At 41.3% G+C, this 20392-nt stretch overlaps 1 protein-coding gene across 1 annotated transcript in view; it reads left to right on the top strand.

Moving 5' to 3' along the window:
- The first annotated feature begins 1032 nt into the window (after positions 1-1032).
- The window catches only part of LOC108799651 (SH2 domain-containing adapter protein B-like), an 86309-nt gene continuing 66949 nt past the window's right edge, over positions 1033-20392 (top strand). Inside the window, exon 1 of the mRNA XM_018571546.1 lies at positions 1033-1765. Coding sequence (XP_018427048.1) covers positions 1076-1765 — 690 coding nt within the window. The 5' untranslated portion in view covers positions 1033-1075. The remainder of the gene's footprint in view (positions 1766-20392) is intronic.

The raw sequence follows: 20392 nt of genomic DNA, 5'->3' as shown, positions 1-20392 counted from the left end.
CCTACGGATGCCCACTAGGGGCGCTGTAAGTACTTTGTATAGACATTGCTACACACAGAGAGATTGATTGACAGACATTTGTCTTTTTTAAGTGTGATATATACTAGCTTATAAGTTTATTATGTGTACAAGTACAAGACAGTGTGATCAACCCAACATGCCAATACCAGGCATGTCTGCTGCCTACTGACTGAGTCTTGCTATAGCACTGAGCTTCATGTGTATACCTGTAGCTTGCAGGTAATAAAGGTTTACAGCAGCCTAGAAGGGAATGGTTGTGTTTGTGTTGTCCTGTCCAGTGTAGAGGTGTTATTCCCCTTGTGATCGGAGGCAGTATTATGAAGGAGGAGGAGGATGAGCCGAGGGAGTAGTTGTACAGGGAAAGGGGAGGCTCAGTACACAGCAGCTCCTCCTGCAATCTCAGCCAGAGGTGAGCTGTATTTGCACTGGCTCACAACACGCAGCCCAAGGAGCTGTCACTGGACAAAAGTCAGACGATCGCACACAACGCTGTGACTTCCAGCCTTGAATCTCTTCTTGTATTAATCCAGCACGATCTGCCCTGATCGTACAAGTGTGTAGGCAGAGACCAGACCGCCGGGATCTGTGCATTCACATTCAACAAGTGAGCAAGAAGAGTGTCCGGAGTGATCGGATCCTGTACTGACCTTCTCAGGGAAAGTGGATCGACATCTCCGACTGAATGGGACAGAAGAAAGTGGACGTGACCTGAGGAACCAGGAGAGGGCTGTGTGTGCGCGAGCACTTGGCTGCTGGGACATTTAAATCTCTCCTGACTTCCATGGCTGGGATGTACCTGCTATGCTCAGCAAGCTCTGAGGACTTTGTGTGAACTCCCTACCGAGCACCTCACTTTCCCCATGGAGGATCTGTCTTAGTTTGATCCGATCTGTGTGTGTGATCGTGTCGGTGCACTTCCCCCGATTTGTCCCCAGAACTTGGTGCCGTTCCATGTGAGCCCCGGTACAGGAGGTGGAGGGGGGAGTGTCAGCCGATCAAGCTACTGCAGCAGGCAGATCATACAACACACAGCTCACCCTAACCGAGCCTGATCATGGCCAAATGGTTGAATAAATATTTCAGCCTGGGCAACAATAATAACAATAAGACCAAGAGCCCCCCGCAGCCCCCCAGGCCGGATTACAAAAGGAACGGCGGCACCGATCGCTCGTTCCACCTGCAAAAAGAGCAGCAGCTACAGTCCTTCCCCCAGTTTCACCATCACACGTCGCCGCTGCCCGGTCACTGCAGGGAGGAGAGCGATCTCATCAGAGCCTACCGGGCCCAGAAGGAGAGGGACTTCGAGGATCCGTACAACGGGCCCGGCTCTTCCCTCCGCAAGCTGAGGGCGATGTGCAGCGAGGAGCAGCAGCAGCAGATAGAGGGCAGGAGGGGCAGTGCCAGGGCTCCCGGGGGCAGCAGCAGCAACAGCCTCTTCCAGGAGCCTTGCCCCGGCTCTAGCACCAACACCACCTCCTCGTCATCATCGTCCTCCTCCTCCCCGCACCTGTACCGCAGCAACAGCGAGAGGAGGCCGGCCAGGGCCAGGCACCAGCAGCCGCCAGTCGGGGCAGAGCTCAAGTACATCGTGTCCCCCAAGCACCGGCTCATCAAGATTGACAGCTGCGGCTGGACTGACAGCGGCACCGGAGCCGGCCTTTCGGGGTCAGCAGGCATCACTTGGAGCCCGGCGGTGACCACAGCAATGAGCAAGAGCGAGGAGCAGAATAAGGACAAGGACAAGGTAAGCCCTGGATCATCATACACTATTCCTCATTTACAAAGACTGGACCTCTTTGGGAAAGAAGGGTCAAATATCCTCCTATGTGTATATAGGCAATGAGCAAAATGTTTCTATTGGTCTCATCCTTTCATCTTAGTACTTATTGTATTTAAAACACCAGTTTAAAGGAAAAGTAAGGGTGAGAATAAGCAGAATTTGGTTTAACTGGACATGATCTGTAAGATCTGGTGTGTCCAAAGGGATACCAATATTTTTTGCTTAAAGTGACACTAAACTCAGCGGTTAAATCTTAAAAATACATTGTTACCCTAACTAGTAAAAAAAAAAAATGTATCTTATTTGTGTATCACTCAGCTGTAGATCCTCAACTCATCTCTGAATTGGTGCTGGTACTGTTCTTCTGGAGGGTGGCTAATTTTGTTCCCCATGGCCCCTGTGTGTGTTGTAAAGTAGCTCCCGCTCCAAGCTCACTCCCATGACGGACTACAAGCTCATGTTTAATTTACTCATTTTTATTGAGATTGTAGTCCATCATGAGAGGGAGCTTGGAGCGGTGACTACTTTACAACACACACAGGGACCATGGGTAACAAAAGTAGTCACCCTCCAGAAGGAAGGACAGTGTCAGCACCAATTCAGAGATGATTTGAGGTTCTACAGCCGAGTGATACACAAATAAGATAAATTTTTTTCTAATAGGGTACTTGAATGTATTTTTAAGATTTGACTCCTGAGTTTAGTGTCACTTTAAGGATCACCATACACCACCACTAGACAAATCCCATGAGCCAGGTAGCCAGTGATCCTTAAAAAAAAAATGACAGCTGGCGCCTAACTTTTTAGGTTTTCTCTAGTTTTTTGTTTTATGGATCTACAGATGAGTGATACACTATCAAGCTTCCTTTTTAATTAATAATTAAGCATTTTTAAAAATTAATTGCTGAGTTTAGTGTCACTTTAAAGGTGTTCCTCTTTTTCATCCTTAAAAATTGGGAGGTATGATACCCTGAAAGGGTCTACATCAGCCATTCTCAACCAGGGTTGCTCCAGAGGTTCCTAAGGGTTTCTTCACCTCCCATCTGATGATAGCTGCATAGTGCTGGGTCAGTGTCTCTTGGTGGGACCAACTGCATGGTATCAATGGAGACTCTCCTCTTGTCTCTCAGATAAGTTTCCCACTAACAGCTGGCCATGCACTGTTAGAATTGAATTAGAACGTTCATTCGAAGTTGTTCCTCAGAGCATTCGATCTTGCCATCATTGAGTCAACTAGTTTAGTACGAAAGCCCTTAAAAATTACGTCCAGACCTTCTATTAGTAGTAGTATTAGTATATCTGATTCTTGCTGAATAATGCTAATGTACCAAGAGCTGTAGCTATACTCATTTTCAGCAGGAGGTCCCTGGGACCTGAGCATTATTTCACAGGTTCCTTTTGGGTAAAAAGGTTTAGAAAGGCTGGTCTATACTTTTTCTCTGGGAACAATCCATGGATTGCCATCATCCATTCCTGTGGCTGCCTGTAGCTGTCACACGTGTGACTGATAACCCGATTAAATCACCTCCGGTGGCCCTGCACATTTCTCTTTGTAATGATCCTATTGCTTTACCTGCCTGGGGGTGTCTTCTTTCACCTTATGTGATCTGCCATTTCATCCCCTGATTCCATCAGTCTGTCTGTTGGGATCTGCTATTCCAGGATTGCTGAGGCTGTCATGTGTAAATGTGTGGCTCCAGACAATTCATACAGTGTTGCAGGCTATTCTCTGTAAAATCCCATGTTTATTGTATTGGGTTTCCACTAGGAGCTGAGCAGTGTTGTGTAATAGTTTGCACGGGAGGAAATGGTACGTGATTGTGACCTTAGCTGCTGGCACTGCTTCTGACACTGTGCTGGATATCCTGGTTTTCCCAGTGCAGAATTGGTTAAAGGTCCCTTTTATCTAACTGTCCAACTGTGCAGTGAACCATGACCTTGTCTTCAGAGTACAAACAGGTGGTTTTGGCTTCTGTACATCTGTTGCTTGCTATTTTAGTTCACAACTTTGTAGTTTTCGTTTTTCTCATGATTGGGGATACCATAGAGTCATTTCACAAACTGGCCTTTAGTCTTTTGTTATTTGCAATGATCATAAAGCTCACAACACAGTTTACAATTTGACTGTAGATCTACCAACAGCTTTGTAGTGCAAGGACCTGCTTGATTGGATACATTAGGAGGTCCTGATAATACATAGTTTTGGTAAGTCTAAAGTTAATTGTACAAAGATAATATTATCAGATTGAAATGTGTAAGGGCCCATTCACACCACATCCAGATCATCTCCAGACCAGATTGTTTCCGGACCCAAAATACATCCTAATGTATCCACCGAAGCAATCCGTTCCAGACCAGAAAAATACTCCATGTCTTATTTTGACTGGTCTGGAATGCACTGGAACGCACTTAAAAGCCCATTTTAAACTAAAAAAAAAGCACAAAGAAACCCCAGCTCTGGAAAAATTAGAGAGAACCTCATGAGTTAGGCACCAGCTGTAATTTGTAAGCATCACTGGCTACCTGGCTCCTGGGATTTGTCTAGCTGTGGTGTATGGTGACCCTTAAAAAAACACTAAACTCAGGAGTTAAAGGAGAACTATGAGGTGAGTGAAAATCACTCAGCCTCATAGTTCTAGCCGACCTGTGACAATAAAACTGTCACAGGTCGGCTCAATAGATCGGGAAGTGAGCGAACACATACCGTTGCTCGTTCACTTCTCGATCTATCCCTGCAGAGAGCCGTGACTGTCACTCACGGCTCCCTGCAGTGTTTCCCCCCTCCCCTATCCGATCCTCCAGCGCTGACTGGCGGAACGGACGGGGGAGGGGGCGGGTACAGCTGGCTCTGCTTCTAGATAGGCAGAGCCAGCTGTTACTCACGCAGCTGGGTGGATCCAGACAGAATTGTCTGGATCCGTCCCGGCTGCGGCGTCTCAGTGTACCGCGAGCTGTAGCTCGCGGTATACTGAGCTTTGGGTGGCGGGAGGACGCTAGTTTGTGTCCTGCCGTTACCCTTAGGAGAACTATGGGGAAAAGCCCAGACCCCATAGTTCTCCTCTTAAATCTTAAAAATTCATTCAAGTACCCTAACTGCTAACAAAAATGTATCTTATTTGTGCGTATTGGCTGTAGATCCTCAAATCATCTCTGAATTGGTGCTGACACTGTCCTTCCTTCTGGTGGGTGACTACTTTTGTTCCCCATGGTCCCTGTGTGCGTTGTCAAGTAGTCACTGCTCCAGGTTCCCTCTCGTAATGGACTACAATCTCGCGTTTAGTTTACTAATTTGTATTGAGATTGTAGTCCATCACGGGAGTGACTTGGAATGGTGGCTACTTTGCAACACACACAGGGACCATGGGGAACAAACATGGACACCCTCCAGAAGGACAGTGTCAGCACCAATTCAGAGATGATATGAGGATCTCATGTTTAGTTTACTAATTTGTATTGAGATTGTAGTCCATCACAGGAGTGAGCTTCCCAGATAGCAAGAAATTGAGCTGCAAGTTTGAAAATGACTTGCTAAACTATTGCTAGACTTGCCAAGCTTCACAATTTTGTTACACTATTACAACAAGTCTGCATTGCAAGTCTCCAGATCAACGTGATTTGCAAAAGTCCTGTACACTTGCAGAGCTCTTGCTAAGACCTGCAGGACTCTTGCTGTAGACTTGCCAAGCAAATTTGCTACAAATTCAAAAAGTGTCAACTAAAACTTGTGCTGCAAGTGTTCTGCGAGTCTACAACTTGCCAGGAATGTGTGCAGCAAGTTAACAAGAATTACAATTTAACCCTGGCACACGTTTGTGGCAAGTTATCCTTGCTATCTGGGTTGGAGTGGTGGCTACTCTTCAACGCACTAAGAGACCAATGGGAACCAAAGTAACCCTTGCTCCAAGCTTGCTCCTTTGATGGACTACAATCTCAATAGAAATGAGTAAACTAAACATGAGATTGTAGTCCATCAAGGGAGTGAGCTTGGAGCGGTGACTACTTTACAACACACACATGGACCATGTAGCCACCCTCCAGAAGGAAGGACAGTGTCAGCAGCCAATTCAGAGATGATTTGAGGATCTACAGATGAGTGATGCTCAAATAAGATACATTTTTGTTAATAGTTAAGGTACTTTGATTTTTGTCTTAGGTTTAAAGAAGTAGCACTAGAAGATAAGGAAGCTTGTTAAACCCCCCAGGTGATCCAGTCTGTAATTATAACAAGCTAAAAACTACATATCAGTCTTCATTAAGACCATTCACTTCATTTAGATATCTACATGTGTGTATCGAGAATCAAGTGTACGAAGAGAGGATATCCATGTTAAACCAGATAGCAACTGTCATTTCTCTATCCAAAGAAAATGAAAGGCAGAATAGGAAAGGTTGCTCTGACCAACTCATTCTCTTTACAGAGGGCAAATAGAGATTTGATGTTTTGTTGGATGTGAAGGCTAATGATATCAGATAAATTCCTAATAGTGTAAGAAGGGAATACGGACAACTGTAAAATGACAATAGGATACCGTAAATTTGGAACAGAAAGACTGCCATGATCAAAACTCAGCGACATTGGGCCATGTCCATAGTTCATACTACAATAAATCTTCCCCGAGGTATAGAAGAAAACAAACAATGCAATAAAAAGGGACTAATAGCTTTTCGAGTTGCCCTTAATTCCCCTGGCTCTCTGCAGCGACTCTATTGCCACATGTCACTTCTGACAAATTGCTGAAACCTTTATTAATGGATCAGCCCATCGGTTGCTAATATTTTACCGTCGCACAAGAACGACATACCGTCAGGCTTAAAAGCCATTCTTTATGTTACAACTTGATTTCAGCAGACCTTCCATTCTTTCCAAAGGTTAATAGGGGTGAAATGCTATGTGCACCATTTGTTGCTGTAATAACCATCAGGCACATAATGTTGCAGCTACACCAAACTAGCGGTAGCACACTTGTCACAGGGAAATAGCTGCACTGACATTCTGGAGGCACCAAAAGGCACAATCCACCCATGTGCACCATTCGTGTACAATTATGAATGCAAGCATATGGAATATTCAGAAATAGCAACCAGCCTAGAGTATTAGGCTATGACTGAACATTGAAAAGAAACACTTCCAAGGGCAAGGAAATATAAGTGCTTGAGATGCTGTAGTATGTATGGACAAATAAAAAGCAAATCACAAACTGACCTTAACTGTTGTCAAAAGCCTATACACATTATCCCAAAGTATTCCTATGGTATTTATTGCAACCAATTGAATTTCAGCAGTCGTTTTTCTATGGCAGCTTAAATATTATTATTATTATTATTATTATTATACAGGATTTATATTATTATACAAAAAAATGTATATATTAAAATTAAAAAGAAACAAGTTGGTCTCTTTAGACAACACAAATACTTTTCCTTTTACTCAGGATAATTGCTGATCTCCATGCGATAAAACTTTAATAACCACAAGGGATACAAATTTGCTTTGTGTGCAGTGAATGCCTTAACAAACCCAATAATTACCTTGTAAAAGTAGTAATGACATCATCACTCTGCTGCACATAGCCTGTACAATGAACAAAGCTGTGGGAGAGACCCAGCAGGCCCCACCTACTACAGGTTGCCTGCAGAAACTACAGGAAGAGGCGGAGACGAGACCAGTCACCCTGCACAAGGAGAGTAAGCAGCACTAATTGGTCTTTATTACAGCAAGGCAAAAACTAGAGAGAGCCTCAAAGTTGGGTGCCAGCTGTAATATTTAAGTAGCATTGGCTAACTAGCTTAAAGGGACCTGGTCATAAGAGAAGTCGGTCTGCTATTGCTGGGCTGTTTCTAAAAAATACTTGTTTGCCATCAATACTTGGGTAACGGACCCGTGCTAATGGATGGCAGATAAGTGTCCGAGTTTTTTTTTATCTCTGTAGTTTCTTGCAGGTGATTTAGGAAACATTAAACTCAAAGCATCAACATGACAGCGAGGCAACTTAAATTGGCCATACACTGCTCAAATTTCTTGTTCACTTGGGTCAAATTTTACCAATGTATGGCTGCTTTAGGACCCCCTTTTCCCTTTAGACAAAATTCAATTTGACTTTTGTTGAAGCACCATTATAAAGGCAGTCAACATCTTCCTGTTGATAAAAAAAAAAAAGTCCTTGGTTTATAGGTGACACTATCATGGCTCCTTCAATGTACGGTAGTTTAATTACCCATTTACACCTATGGGATTTGTTATCACATACAGTACGTTGGACGACAATAGCTGCGCTGGGAGGGTGAACGTGTTCAACGCTATTACAACCGATGGACCAGCTGCAACAATATGTGGTGTTAACCCGTGTGTAGTAGTGCTGTTATGTTGCGCTTGGTCTACGTGCAAACAAATATTCTCTACAAAATGTGGGTAAAAATCACCTCATTACAATGAACCATTATCAAATCTGTTGCTACATTACATTGTGTGGTGGATTGCCTGTACAATTGCCTGTACAACAATCTATGAACCTTGTGTCTCACAAATCTATATATCCGTATCAGACCCTCTAATAATTATACATGATTAAATGTCAGTATACGAATCCTTATTCTCCTTATTCACTCATAAAACTTTGTCATTAGTGTTTGAATATTCCTGATCGGTGTACTTGTCTATACACGTGTTAAACAAACCATATATCAAGTGCAAAAATGAATTTCTCTCCTAAAGTGACATAATACAATATCGCCACCAATGAATACAAAGTGTCCGCCCATGAACCCGGCAAATGTTTTTTTAGAAGAAAGGAGAGAAATGGGTTTACTTTCCTTTGTTTAGAGACATCACTTGTAAAGAAAAATCCTATTCCATTATATCCATAATGACCACCAGCTACATCCAAAACGATCTCTTATGTAGTAATAAACGGCCGCCTCCTCATTGTTGCACAGATGGGTGAGCCGGCCGCAGCTCTATCCTTCCCCTTCAATCAGCTCCCTCCACACCGTTTTAACAGTGGTGTCTCCCCTCGGTGTCTCAAAGGAAAGAGATATGAAGAAAAAGGAAAGCAGGAAAGCTGCCTTGGGACCACTGTTTACAGAGTGGCCTGCTTTCTGGTTTCTTTAATGGAAAGGGGAGGAGCAGAAGCCATCTAATACAGTACGTTGTTGCTCATTTGATGGGTCAATGTGTATTGTGCTAATTTCCTATGGGTTTTCCGCAAACTGCAAGGCCCTTTTTTAAGGGGTCAGGTACTGTGATTTCTGCATGGATATGCATTGGGGGCCTAGTAAAATGAATGCAGGCACACCCAATAATGCATACACAACACGCTGGTGCAACTCGCATGCAAAGGTGTGATGCCAGCCCAGAGGTTCATGTCCATGAGCTTCACAAGTCAAATAAAGTGCACCCCTTTACACACTTGGAACAAAAATATGGTATAATAAAGTAAGAAATTAGTAATCTGTATGTAAAGTGAATGGCTCATGGATTCCGGTTTTGGCCTAAGTCCATGTCTTTGTAAATGGTATATCTACAGACCGTACAATGTGCTATTCCTGTCCTGGCTTAGGCGTTCTTTAAATAAATACATATCTATGAGCCAGCTCCTTAAACCTATATATGAATTTAGCAGATGGTTTAATTTTTAGAAAAAAACACATCTTGTGGTCACCTGTGAACTGCAGGATTTGCACAGCAGATTAACGCTCTCTGGTTTGGGAAAATTCTACCCATTACCACTGAATGTTTTCCACAACATGTCCTGCTTTCAGTTTTGTGTTACAGAGTGTGCTTCCATTCCCATTTGTATTTACCTGAGATAAGAGGCCTTGCTGATAAAAACCTGTGACTCAGCAGAGCTAGAGGTCGCTTTAGTCTGTCATTGTGGAGAGACCTGTGCGTTGGATATGTCCCTCCAGTTTAAAGAGAACAGCTGAGTTGTACGATATCGTAGCCTGTGGTTGCTCTGAAATGATATTCTTGTGCCATTACATTCGATCGTATTAGGACATTGTTTACACTGCTGTGTATCTTCCAATAATTGATTTGCATTTTGGACAGTTAAAATGCATGAAGATGTTCTACTTTCTCTGCTTACTTGGCCTTCATGAAAGGACCAGGAAAAGCTGAAATTATTGTATGCATACATTTTTGGAGAAAACCTACCAAATGTGGAAACTGCTGTGTTAAACAAGAGAAAGTGCCTAACAAAAGGGAAAAGCTTGTCCATAGTGACCAATCAGATTCCTTGTTTATTATTCCAGAAAATATAAGAAACTACTTTTTGCCATCATTTTTATTTTCTTAAAAGTATCTTATTTTAGGCAATGGAAGTTACAGGCCTCATTGGACTCTGCAAAATGGCATATAGTGAAAGGGAGGCAGGCTGTTAAGTGGAGGGTTAATACCTTTGCTTAAAGGGTTAGAACCAGCAGGGTCACAGACAGCATTTAAAAATCTAACTAGCCTGGAGGAATCCCACTTTAAGGTACTTGTAGACATAAAATGACAGTTGCAGAAATCGGTTGGATTGGGTGATAATCTTTTGTCTTTGGAAAGACCAAAAGATCCCAAGAGAAAGAATCGTTATTTTCCCCAGGAGAAGCTGGCCTATCCCCCCTCTGCTAAACAAACTTGTATGCTTGGGCAAAATGAACATGCATGTATATGTGACAGCTGACACAAAATTAAAGTATGTCTGAATGTTAGACCACGTCTAATATCCATGTTGGCCCTTACATTTTAAGGAGTTAGATATAAAAGATGTACTGCACCTGAATGTGTATGCTAGTTGCATGTTCTTTATCATTGGACTCTTAAAGCTGACCTTGCAGCCAACATTAAAGGTACACTTTTGTTTAATAAGACCCTGCTCCCACTTGCTAAAAAGCAGCATAAACACAAAACAAAGCTGTAGGGGGGAAAAGTTAGATAATATACTAGCTTTCACCCATGGCCCCTAGGCGAGTGAATGTCAGCCTCCTTCAGGCAAGATCTGGGGAACATAGAATACTCCAAATCTTACTGTGAAGATACTCCTAGCACAGTGTTATAAGCCCCTTTCACAAGATTTGAAGTACAGTACTCTATATTTCCTGGGATCTGGTCAGCAGAAGAATGACTTAACACCCTACATCATGAAAGCCAGAGGAAAGGTAAGTATATTATATATCTAATGCTGCATCATTTGTCCACGGTATTACTTAGGCTGACCATAAAGGGCCCAATGCTACACCCAGGCAAGTATCAGGCAGGTTAGGGGCCCCCTTGGTGTCGTTAATGTTGCTGGAAAATATCCATATGACTTGACCAATCCTTCAGTATTCTTAATCCAATTATGGAACTAAGATTTTAACTATGTGTGTGTTGCATTAATTCATGATTCGGGTTGCATGACAAAGAAAGATGGGTCCTGTTGATGGGTCCTTTAATCTGGATGCCACCAATCTAACGCCTTCCCACTTGTGGCACATTTCCCCTTACATGCTAACTTATATTTTTCTTTTATAAAACACAGGGAGATCTGATTTCCAGACCCAGCACTTGGTATCAGTTCATACCCTTCACTAGACCTTGCTCAACCTTTTTAGAATTCCAGATCTTTTTATTAAAGGTTTTTAAACATAAAATATATCCAATGTCAAGAACAATAATGCAGTATAGAGAGAATCAAATAAACTTGCTATGGACATATATTAAAAGCCAATCAAAGGCACAAATGTACATAAACAAGAAAATCGGGGAAGAATTATAAAGAAAGGGGAGATAAAAACTCTCATAATACGGGAAAGGTATAAACTAAAAAAGAGTTTTCTCAACCTTTTTAACATAGAAAAGCAGTTGAAATATCTTTCAGGTTTTAGGGAACCCCTGTCAGTAATTACTATATCTAAAGTTAATGGCAAACCAGATAGGAAGGATAACTTGCCACAAACTTGTGCCAGGGTTAAATTGTAATTATTTTTAACTTGCTGCACACATGCTTGGCAAGTTGTAGACTTGCAGAACACTTGCAGCACAAGTTTTAGTTGACACTTTTTGAATTTGTATCAAATTTGCTTGGCAAGTCTACAGCAAGTGTCCTGCAGGTCTTAGCAAGAGCTCTGCAATTGTACAGCACGTTTGCAAAGCACGTTGATCTGGAGACTTGCAATGCAGACTTGCTGTAATTGTGCAACAAAATTGTGAAGCTTGGCAAGTCTGCAATAGTTTAGCAAGTCATTTTTAAACTTGCACCTCAATTGCTTGCTATCTGTTGGTGGTCACTTGGAAAAATGTTCCCCTTAGATTGGAAGGTCAATGGGAATAATTCCCCCTTACAGATAGTTTAAAAAGATTATTGGTGTCACGGCTTATAATTTTAAAGCAGTAGACTTTGCTCATTCCTAATAATGAATAATAATCCAGCAATGACTAGCAACCTCTGGAGGAACTCAAGGATTCCACAGAATCCTGTTTGAGAAAGACCTCCCTACACATTTGTTGCTAGCAGTGTTTAGAACAGTACCATTGCTAGAGGAAATGAGACTGTACTTCTAGGCAGCCTAACAAAGACACCTAAAACTATGTCCTGTCTTTATTATATTATTTCCTATCCTATGATATGCTGTAATCTCTCCTAATTTTCACTTTCCCCCTTTTGTGTTTCGAGGCGTTTTTTATATAAATCAAGAGAATTCGGGTTTCCTGCTTCTCCCTTGTGGCAACTATTTGAATATTTGTGAACCTAGCAGGTTGTGTGGCTTTTTTTTTTTTTTTTTTACGTTTTGTAAATTTTTCTTTTTACGATGTATTTGTGTAATGCCTACTGAACTGGTTTAACATGGAGGAAATTGCTACAGTACAATCATATATCTTGGTTGTTTATTGCAGCACCTGGCTCTTGATGTTCTCTAGCAGGAATGTCTCACTTCATTGTGAAACCTTTTCCTATTCTGCTGGCTAGGTATGTTTGCAGAGCTCTCCGTGCTTAGCTTCCAACCTGTGTGTGTGGACAGTGACAGTGCTAGAAGAATATTTATTTGTTTCTCACCTGCCTCTGTCTGGTGCCAGGAAGTCAGTAAGTCAAGGGAACAGTCGAACACTCATGAATTCCTAGCCTTTACGCCAGGAGGATGCAGCAGTGCCCAGCAGGCATGTTTTGTAGCTCAAATGAGATTTTGAAATCCTGTGACGTTTCTATCCTGTAGCCACATCAATTTACTTGGCATGTTATTACACATGAAAAACCGTCCACTGTGTCATATTTACTATCAATGACTCCCACTTTTCACATCGTTTACAAAGATAGTTCCTTACCTCTTGTGTGCTTAGAAAAACCGGCCCTACACGAATAGATTTCTATAACACAGTTCTCTGCACTAAACAGGGATGGACACATTTTACCTACTCACTGGATCCTTTCATACGGTCTGATCAGGATGGTATCCATGCACAGATCCCTTCCTGATTGGATCGGATGTCACCGTTGTCACATTAGTGTCCATTAAGTTTTTTTTTTCTTCATCTTGTGATGGAGGAAAAAACTGACATTACCAGACCAATATTAGTGTATGGGCAGCCGTATCTAAACGGACAGGCGTCCGTTTACAACCAGTTACCCCTGATCCAGCACAAACGGGTCCGGCAAAACGGATCTCTGTTTTTTGTTCATCCTGGCTGGAGCTCAAGAGCTGCATTTCGTTGCCAGCTGTTCTCATCTCATACTTTTCACATTCTTGGTCAAACCACGAGATACAAGCTATATAGGAAGCCGCATGGCTACTGTTTCAAGACCTCACTTATTCTGCACATGTGCAAAAAGCCCCATTCATTCCTTTAAAAAAGCTGTCTATCATTGGGGTGCATAATAGACATCCTCTCTATAGGGATGAATGGGATTTTTTTATGCTCAGGTTTCCTTTTTGTTAGCAATTTTTTCATAGACAAGCCCTTAAAGAGCTGAACTCGCTGGTTTAATATAGCTACACCTCAGTTCCTTACCTCAGTAGTGTATCGTAGACTAGTATTTTCTCTTCTGTTATCTGATGAAATATCTGCATGCCAGGCCTTGTTTTTTTTGTATAGCTACCACTCCTCTTCTTCTGGTCTCCCCCAACATCAACGCTGCCGCTTAGGTCCACCCCACTGCTGGTGTTGAGTCTTCTACCGTTTGTATGTTACTAAAGCCATACTTGCATGACAAACCCAAAGGAAGCATGCAGCAAGTAAAGTTAGAACTCTAGATCTGCAAACTTGTTTCACGTCGGAGACTCAAAGTATCGATTAATTGGACCAGAATAACAAGTAGGCAGGAAGCACTTTCAAAAAGATGGTTCAAGAATGTCAGTCTCCATTTTTTTTCCAGTACATGAAACAAGGAAGTCAAAATCAGTTCATATATTTAAGACACTATTTGTCTGCAGTGAGTAAGTATTAACGTGTATTTCATTCTTCCTGACTATGGCAAAGCAAAGACATTTCAGTGCTAACCCACTTAAGTCATGGAATCCGTTACGATTTATCACTCATGTCAAAACAATTGCATGACGTTGCTTTTTTCCCCTGACAGGGAAATGTAAGCTGAAATAGGCGTTCTGACTTAATGAAAAGCAACCAATTAAACGTGGCTGCTTTCAATTGCTTCTTTGGAAATCACTTAGCTTGACATGAGTGGTGTTATTCAGGGTCAATGAAAAAAAAATGACATCTAAATCCATCCTTGGAGGTTGCAGATAATCTGTTTTATAAGAAATTACCAGGAACAGGTTGGAAAGGAAAACTGCCCAGTAGAATGTTTTATCTCCCATCGAAAAGCATTTCCTGTTTAACTCCTCCCTTTTGGCTTGGTTTTAGCTGAACCTTTTTTCAGTTACAACATCCTTTTAAAAGTATGCAAAATCTCAAGGCACCGCAGTCTAAAGTGTAAAACACATAAATGTAAACATTTAAATAGTTATGTGTGGTTTCCTCAAAATCTACACAGACCCTTGATTCTAGACAGGGGTCTGCTATGGATTTTAAGGGGGCACCCCATTTAGAGTCACATAAGGAGCCACCTTCATTTCAGGAGCTCCCTTGACATAAGATTCCCCCCATCATATCAGAACCTTCAGTTTCCCATTCACATCAGAGTCCTAGCATTTTCCTATTGGTGCAAGGCAACAGTTTGGGTGCACAAACAGGGCAACCAGGACAGCTTGTTGCTGCTCCAGAAATGTACTATGAAAACAGTGGGGCTTTTTAATCTTAAGTTACAGGATAAAACTGTGAATCAGCCTTTACATTTTTAGACCTAAGATGATTGTTGCCCAATACAGCCATCAAAGGTCAGATTTGCAAATAATGGTATGTCTGTGGGCAAAACTCAATCTATACAGAAGCTGAATAATCTCTTAGAAGCATATATCGCCTGGAATAGATTTTCCCAGATGGTCCCTATTGTTCTTTTGTCTTTGGAAATCAGGAGTCAGTCAGTCCAATCCAGGAGCCGGCAGGATGTTTTTAGGAGCCAGCTCCATTGACCGCAACCTGAGAAGACCTCAAAAGTTAGGCACCAACTGTACTTTTTAAGGCACATTGGCTACCTGGCTACTAGAATTTGTCCAGCTTCACTCAGCTGATTGCTCCGAGAACAACTGGCCAGAGGTTATTGCTACTTTTCACAGACATAATGATTATGATGAGATTGTCCCATATCTGGTGACACCTAAAGGATATCTAAACCCAAGGGGAAAAAAATGTATATACTGCAGTTTCTTAATCCAACAGTTGCATTAGTTTTCGTTTTTGTTTTTTTCAGGCTAGGAACAGTTTTAGCAACTGCAGAAAACATCTGTCGATCTTTCCAGAATTGCAGTGTCACTTCCTGTGAGCTGCACTGAAATTATTATTTTGTATTATTATTATACAGGATTTATATAGTGCCAACAGTTTGTGCAGCGCTTTACAATATAAGGAAGACATTACAATCATAATACACTTCAAGACAAGATGGTAAGGAGGGCCCTGCCCATGAGGGCTTACAATCTAAAGGGAGGGACAAGTGACACATGAGGAGGTTCTTTGTGGGGATGAGTTGTTTCATAACCTGATGGCTGAGTGGTTAGTTTGAGGAGGTACTACAAACAATGTTATCTTCCTTTCAAGTTATCTTCTGTAAACTACTGATTCCTCTCCCCCCACCCCCCTTCCCCATGTACTGGAAATGAAAAAGGAAGATATGTTTCTACTCCTGTCCATGGATACCTTCGTAGATACAGTGCAGTGAATGAGTGTAGCCACCCAGGAACACCAGTGTGTTGTTCTAAGTGTTACTAGGTAAAATTAAGGGGAAAAAGCCTGAAAAAAAGGAAATGAATGCAGCCCCCACATCTAAGGACTGGTAAGCTGCAATATATTAAATTTTGGTTCTTGGGTTTACACACACTTTAAATAGTTACATAGTTAGGTTGAAAAAAAGCCACAAGTCCATCACATTCAACTTATAGAGATGGAAAAAAGAAAAGACGAAAGACCAAGCAGAACGCTTTGCCCACAGTTACCCACTGTTGATCCAGAGAAAGTCAAGAAAACCCTATAAATCATGGTTCAATTTGCTCCAACAGGGGGGAAAAAATTCCTTCCTGATCCCATAAGGCAATTGTGCATGTGCTGCAGCATTAGAAAGCCTCCTAATTGTTTCACTTAGTAAATATTTGTCTGATCTGTGCGTTAGTTCTACGAACATGCTTAGAAAATTGTAGTAAATTGCATGAGCAGAGATCAGGAGAGCTGAGAGATTTGTTTAGATTGGTGTGTCTAAGTATTTATGTCATTTGTACAGTGTGCAAGGAATGAAGTCCAGCTATGCAAGTCCCATGTCTTATCGACAGCTCCTTTCATTGTGTGGGTTTTCTTTCACAGAGGTCAATGTCTATTCCAAGGTTTCTCCTTTCATTCATACAACCATTTGTCGTTGGAATGTCTATAGTAAGTGGCCTATTCAGTCTCCCAGCAGGGAGTCCCTTTTTAATATTCAAGTGCTTACTAACAGCACATGGATTTCGGTTGGATCTCAGAAGCACATACAACTGGTAACACATAATACATCCACTTGTTACATTTTAGGCGTTTAGTGTATATTGGTTCTCAGTTGTTACTTATGTTTATATATAGGAAGGATCTTGGTTGGAATAAATAGCAAACTGCTAATTTATACTACCAAGTAAAGATGTATAGTCGGGTTAATGTCTCATGAGGATAATGTTACCCAATATACAATAAAAATACAATAAAAATGTGTAAAATGTAATGTTTACATAACACTAAGGTATCTTTCCCATACCGGTAGATCTGGTTTCATAGATTTTACATCTAGATCTAAGCATTTGATAGCACACAATAGGCTCAGTTAATTTTGGATATTAACCCCCCCCCCCTCCTTCTCAAGATCAGTTGGCTCAGGAATCTGCAGATATAACTGTGTGTGTTTGTGAAAAAATATTTCTTATGAAAGCTTTATTGGCTGTAGGGTATCTTTTTTATATCTCTGAAAACAACTGAAATATTAATGGAAGCACTGTAAAATATGTTCTTTTATTATTATTAATCTATTCAATAAATAATAAAGGTTAATACAAAAAGTCATAAAAATAATCTAAATGTGTAGATCTGTGATTCGTCTGTTACAGTACAGAATATTCCTTGGCCATCATCATGCCCAATATACGTTTCTATATACTGTATATGGAACATCATGCTTATATTATCATTACTGGCATTAAATAACAGTGGGATGCTAAATTAGATTATAGTTACATTTCCAGACCAAATAATTTAGGCCATCTGTGCAAGAAGCCAGTATCTGATCATGCGATCAGTTCCATCAAATTTTGTGTTGCTTCATATCTGTGTGTCTGCCAATGAGTACTTTATGAAATAATTTGCAGAGGCATGTTTGGTTTAGAGTTCTTGAACAATGACTGATATATATGTGAAATACTTGCTCTCTCGGTGAGCAGCTGCACATAAATCAGACAAGTCATGTTTGGAGATTTGGTGTGTTGCATTTCAGCATTCTTATAACACCTCTTTAATCTCTGAATTCTCTGCAGTGCGCCATGAACTTCTTGCTAGTCTAGGCTGAGAAGGTTCTTATTTGGGAAATCATAGGTAAGGGGGACTAAGGAGCAGCTGACGCCTGAAGTTTTAGCATAGGGACATAGAGCATTGCCAGTTGATACAGTGTGAGATTTCTTTTTGTTCTAGATAAACCCAGCTGTCAAGTGGACAGAAATGGGTGTGTGAGTTATGAGGTAGACTAATTCTCTTGGCATGGGACCAATTTAACAGTTCAGTGTCAATGCAGTGACTCATAATTCTTCCTCTAACTGAAAGAGTCATGACTGTACTTTCTGGAAAGCCCTTGATTTAGTTATTTTATCTTTTTTTTTTATTCCATCTATGCTAGAAATCTAAGAGAAAGTAAAAGTGGGTCGGCAGACTTTAAATATAAGCTTTTTTATGCTTGAGCAACCTTTGGTAGTCCAGCCAACTTCAGCCATGTTTGGATTCCGAGGTAGGACACATAGGCTGTGGCTTAGAATGGCAAGTGATTAAAGTCTACCACTGAATGATAAAATAGAGTGGACTCCACATTTGCCCACAGTCTGCCCTGTGTAACAACAAGTCAGGATGTTACTACCTCAATCCATACTGGTATTGGTAAAGTGAAAGTGGGCAAACTCACAAAGGTCGGTCATTTTGTCATGGCACAAGCACCATACTTTTACGACGTTGGTCAGTAGCTGGTGGCGTTTGTTAGCACACAATAGACTCAGTTAATTTTAGGCTCCAGCCTAAAAATAAGGGGGATTTATGTTTTCTAGAGTAAACAGTCAAAGCTCAACTCCAGCCAAAAGTTATTTTCCACTGTCTGCGTCCCTATTGGGGCAATTATCAGGACAGGAAATCTCTCCACTTGAGATGCTGATGCAAACAAATGTCAGTAGTCAAGAAGAGGCTTACAACTTCTGAAAATGTTTTTTATTGCTGCCTGTGTCTTCCTTATGGTGACGACTGTTTCCTGCATTTGCTGTAGAGATGTCATAGGGACAGAAAGCAAGACAAAATCACCCCAGTGGGGTTACAGACAAACGCAGAATGTGACAAAAAGTTTGACTCTACCCCAAACCCTTGATCCAAAAAATATAGCTGGGTTTATACTTTAATTACTTTGAATACTTTGTTTCAATATTGCTTGTCCTTTGGTCATATCTGTTTTTTCTGCACAGTTTTGTAATATTTACGTCGCAGTGATTGTAAGGGATTTCACGTGTTTACCTCAAATTTAATTTTTTAGGATGCTGTGGTTGTACTCTTTAAAACAATGTGAAGGCCTTTTGGTTAAACTTCACCTTTATTTGCTGCGAAGTACAATAAAAGCTTACACAAATGAAGGTGAATTTTACAACATTATTTTGTACTTTTCTGGTTTTAACATCTTGTTCCTATCTGGAATTGTAATTAGTGACAGTTATTGGCATCGATTTCTACCAAGAATTCCATTAGAGCAGTGTTTTGTTAACCCTGGTCCTTGGGGTCTACTAACAGGTAATATTTCTTAAGCTTCCAGGTAAGCGGCACATGTATTTTAATTGCTAATGCTGGTCACACACCAGGCAGTGTTGTTGTTTTCTATTTGCGTTCCAACAGAACAATCTTCCAACCATGGTTTAATTTGTTTTTCAGTTTTAGAGGGTTTCTAAACCCTCAGCTTTTTTTGCATGTATCTACTGCTAGCAAGCAAAAAAAACAAAACAGTGGTTTCAACTTACCTGTGTCTTCCCCGCATGCTCCCGTCCGAAAATGTGAAAATTCTCGGGTGGCCGCAAAGGATCTTGGGGCGGGCGCATGCGCAGTTCACATTTTTGGCCAGGATGCGAGGAGAGACTCAAGGTAAGTCTATGGACGCATGCAGACACCGTGGGACAGGAAGTGCCAGTAGGCCCAGAGGAGTCGGCGATGGATCAGAGACTCGCCGCAGCGCTGGAGAGAAGGCTGAAAACATCAGGAAAGAAGAAGATCGGATTAAGAGACATCATTTAAGGTAAGTGCTTTCATTAACGTTGGGGTTAGGGGAAAAAAAGGTTGCCTTTAATGTCACTTTAAGTAACCACATGAAAATCACAGTGGAAATCAAAAGAAACCCATTGTTCCACAGTGCCAGTTGGTAAGCATTTCTGATCGATTTTTCAGGCCACTTTAGATCTTTTGGACACTTAAAAGTGTGGGTTGCAATATGCTGTGTTTTGAAAGCTGATGAACAAAAAATTGCCAAGTATAAGACCAGCATAACTTTGTAAATAATCTCACTAGGCTGGAAACCATTGAGAATTTGCAAAAGATGAATACACCCAGCTATTGTATTCTGACAGTAGCGCTTGTGCTGCTGTCATAATACCCATACAGTGACTACAGATTTTTGACTGCAGTCACTGTTTGGCTCCTTCGATGTTCAGATTGGAGGATGTCAGCCAGTTAATCAACGCTTTACTCACTTTACTGTGTATATTGGGTACAATGACACTCGATAGTCACATTCTTTTATGGTGAAACAAGAATAAGTATCATTGCCTTGATGCATG

The sequence above is a fragment of the Nanorana parkeri genome, unplaced genomic scaffold (genome assembly GCF_000935625.1).
Source record: "Nanorana parkeri isolate BGI_ZX_2015 unplaced genomic scaffold, ASM93562v1 scaffold1777, whole genome shotgun sequence".
Lineage (NCBI taxonomy): Eukaryota > Metazoa > Chordata > Amphibia > Anura > Dicroglossidae > Nanorana > Nanorana parkeri.
This window is presented reverse-complemented; position numbering and strand designations above follow the sequence as displayed.